Consider the following 2,926-nt stretch of genomic DNA (forward strand, 5'->3'; position numbering starts at 1 on the left):
AAGTACGTAAACACGCGGGGTTCATTACGATACTGTATTTTTCGGTCTCGCGTATCCACTACAGTATAAACTACACAGCAACTAGTACATATCCACGTCACCATCTCCCCCGCTTTAGCCAACCACCGGCTGCCGTCCCCAAAACTCTCTCTCTCTCTTCTTTTTGTCCTAAGCCTCTCCGCTTAGCTGTGCCTCACTGTTCTCCCCACCGGGCCCCGACCACCTCTCTCTCTCTCTCATAAAGTCTTCGCTTCTTCTTCTCTCATATAAAACCAACCCCCACACCCAAAATCTGAACCTATTTTTCTCTCTCTCTCAAATTCTTCTCCCTCAAAATCTGATCATCACAAATTCTAGAAATTTCTCAGGAGAGATATGCCTGCGTGGTGGGGAAGGAAGTCAACCAAGACCACCAAGACCGACCCGCCGGAGAAGAAGTCACTCAACCCTTACAGCAACCGCAACTCCTACGTCGTCAAGTCGCCGCCGGCCAGGTCCACCAACACCAGCTTCGACGAGCCGTCGCCGAGGGTGGTGAGCAAGGATTTGGGGACGGCGTCGTCCGGGTTCTCGGGTTTCGAGTCCGACGGCGGCTCTAAAGGACACCCGCTGCCGCGGCCGTCGGTGTCGTCGCCGCACGGAGGAGGACCGGGAAATGATCAAGGGGTGGGGTTGGGATCCGCGTCGGGATCGGTTTCGAGTGGGACGTCGTCGGTCTCGTCGGACGACCAGCCGGTTCTTGCGGCTTTCAGGTTGGGGATTCTTGCTGTTTTTGATGAACTAGGGTTTCGATTTTGATTGAATTGAATTTTGATTCAGGTGGTAAGGGAGTGAGATTGAAGAAATGAACAGTCTTGGGTAGAGCAGTTGGGAAATTATTGGGAGTTGGTAGGTGTCAAAATTGGTATTTTTTATTTTTATTTTTTTAGCTGAAGCTCTTCAAGTTGGTCAAGTTTGGATTTGGGGTTTTTAAATTCCCACAATTGAGTCTGCTACTTTTGGTTAGTTAGCAAAATTGGTAATTTAGTGCCAGAAAAATCGTGTCTTTTGCTTCAGTGTTGGATTGGTCTGTATATGTATGAGGTTTTGTTTTGAGTTACAGTCCACCTTTCCTTGTTGCCCTTGTGAACTGATTATTCTTTCTTTCTGCAATTGGTGTGTCTTCATTCGAAAACCACATCATGCGATCCTGGTTTATTTATTGTTTTTGAGCCTCTTACACTAATTTCAGTCTCACTATGATCGGCTCTAGTTTCAGCGTTTCGAGATAAATCCCTAGACTAGTTTAGGGTTTTTCTTTTCTACTCCAAGATAGGTTGAAATGTAATACTGTCAACTGTCATTATGTTTGAGATATAATGGAGGAATGACTTGATGAAGTATTTTTGCATTTTCTGCATTTCTGAATGGTACCACTGTCAAATATGTTTCCCAGAGTTAATGGTGAACCCAAGTTCAGCATGATGCCGAGGAGTCCAGGTCCAGGATCTCGGGGGCCAACTAGCCCAACATCTCCTCTTCACGCACGTTTGGGAGGCATGAGTTTGGAGTCTCCCACTGGGAAGCTAGATGATGGGAAGAGTGTGTGTCATCCACTTCCTCTCCCTCCAGGTTCTCCTACTAGCCCTTCTTCCTTGACCAACAATAGAACTAGTAGTGGAGTCATTGAAAGCATAGCTTGTGCCCTGTCAAAGTGGAAGAAGGGAAGGCTTCTGGGAAGGGGAACTTTTGGTCACGTTTATGTCGGATTTAACAGGTAAGTTTTGTTTTCTACAAGGATCATTGATTGATAAGGGAATTGAATTGGATATTTCCTCTTTTGCGCGATAAAAATGTAAGACTAGGCATAAAAATTACTGTACGGCTTGCCTACGCTTTGGTAATTAGACTGGAAAGTTTAAAGTAAATCAAAAATGGGTATTAGAATAACCATCTTTACATGACCTGGAATTTGGAAAGCCATCTATTTTCTTTTAATGCCTTTTTTATTTATTTTTTTAATTTTTTTATAAATTTTTGTGTATGATATTCTTTTCCTGAATTTTCATCTGCACTCGACAGTGAAAGCGGGCAAATGTGTGCAATTAAAGAAGTCAGGCTTATCACTGATGATCAGTCACTTAAAGAATGTCTGAAGCAACTGAACCAGGTAATCTGACTCTGCATATGTCATCCATAATGCTTTGTTCCCATTCAGCTTCGATTCCAAGTTGGCAATAAGCTTCACTATCTTAATTTCTTTCGTTGTTGTCAACAGGAAATAAACTTACTAAGTCAGCTCTCCCATCCAAACATTGTTCGATATCATGGGAGTGAATTGGTAAGAGTTGATGTAAATGTTGGTTTCTGCTTAATACTCAAGAGATTTTTATTTGTTTTGAATAGTGGTTTCTGACTCGATTGTGTCATGTTCTCAGGGTGAAGAGGCACTTTCGGTTTATTTGGAGTATGTCTCTGGTGGCTCAATTCATAAATTGCTTCAAGAATATGGTGCCTTTAAAGAACCTGTCATTCAAAATTACACCAGACAGATATTATCTGGTCTTGCCTACTTACATGGCAGAAATACGGTTCATAGGTATGTTTTCAACAATACCACTAGAATCTTTGCTAATTTTCTTCATAATCATAGGGTTGGCCGTAATTCCTAATTACATATATATATATATATACAGGAAGGATATGAAGCGGACGTCCGCACTTGGCTTAAAGTGCGGACGTCCGTCCGTTCTCCACCCTCTGGTGCCGGCGACGGCGCGCCTCCACCCCAGAAGACTCCAGCAGCGTCCCCGACCACTTTCCCTCCCCGGCGAGTCCATTCTTTTCCGGTTTTCCGGCGAGATCACCCAAAACTTCAAACAAAGTCGATCTCGCCGGAAACTGGAAAAAACGGACTCGCCGGGGAGGGGAAGTGGTCGGGGACGCT

The 2,926-nt window shown here is 44.1% G+C and overlaps 1 protein-coding gene across 1 annotated transcript in view; it reads left to right on the forward strand.

Moving 5' to 3' along the window:
* The first annotated feature begins 318 nt into the window (after positions 1-318).
* The window catches only part of LOC101313251 (mitogen-activated protein kinase kinase kinase 3-like), a 5,595-nt gene continuing 2,987 nt past the window's right edge, over positions 319-2,926 (forward strand). Inside the window, exons 1-5 of the mRNA XM_004288285.1 lie at positions 319-752; positions 1,436-1,756; positions 2,062-2,149; positions 2,258-2,320; positions 2,418-2,578. Of these exons, the coding sequence (XP_004288333.1) occupies positions 376-752; positions 1,436-1,756; positions 2,062-2,149; positions 2,258-2,320; positions 2,418-2,578 (1,010 nt within the window). The 5' untranslated portion in view covers positions 319-375. The remainder of the gene's footprint in view (positions 753-1,435; positions 1,757-2,061; positions 2,150-2,257; positions 2,321-2,417; positions 2,579-2,926) is intronic.

The sequence above is a fragment of the Fragaria vesca genome, linkage group LG1 (assembly GCF_000184155.1).
Source record: "Fragaria vesca subsp. vesca linkage group LG1, FraVesHawaii_1.0, whole genome shotgun sequence".
Lineage (NCBI taxonomy): Eukaryota > Viridiplantae > Streptophyta > Magnoliopsida > Rosales > Rosaceae > Fragaria > Fragaria vesca.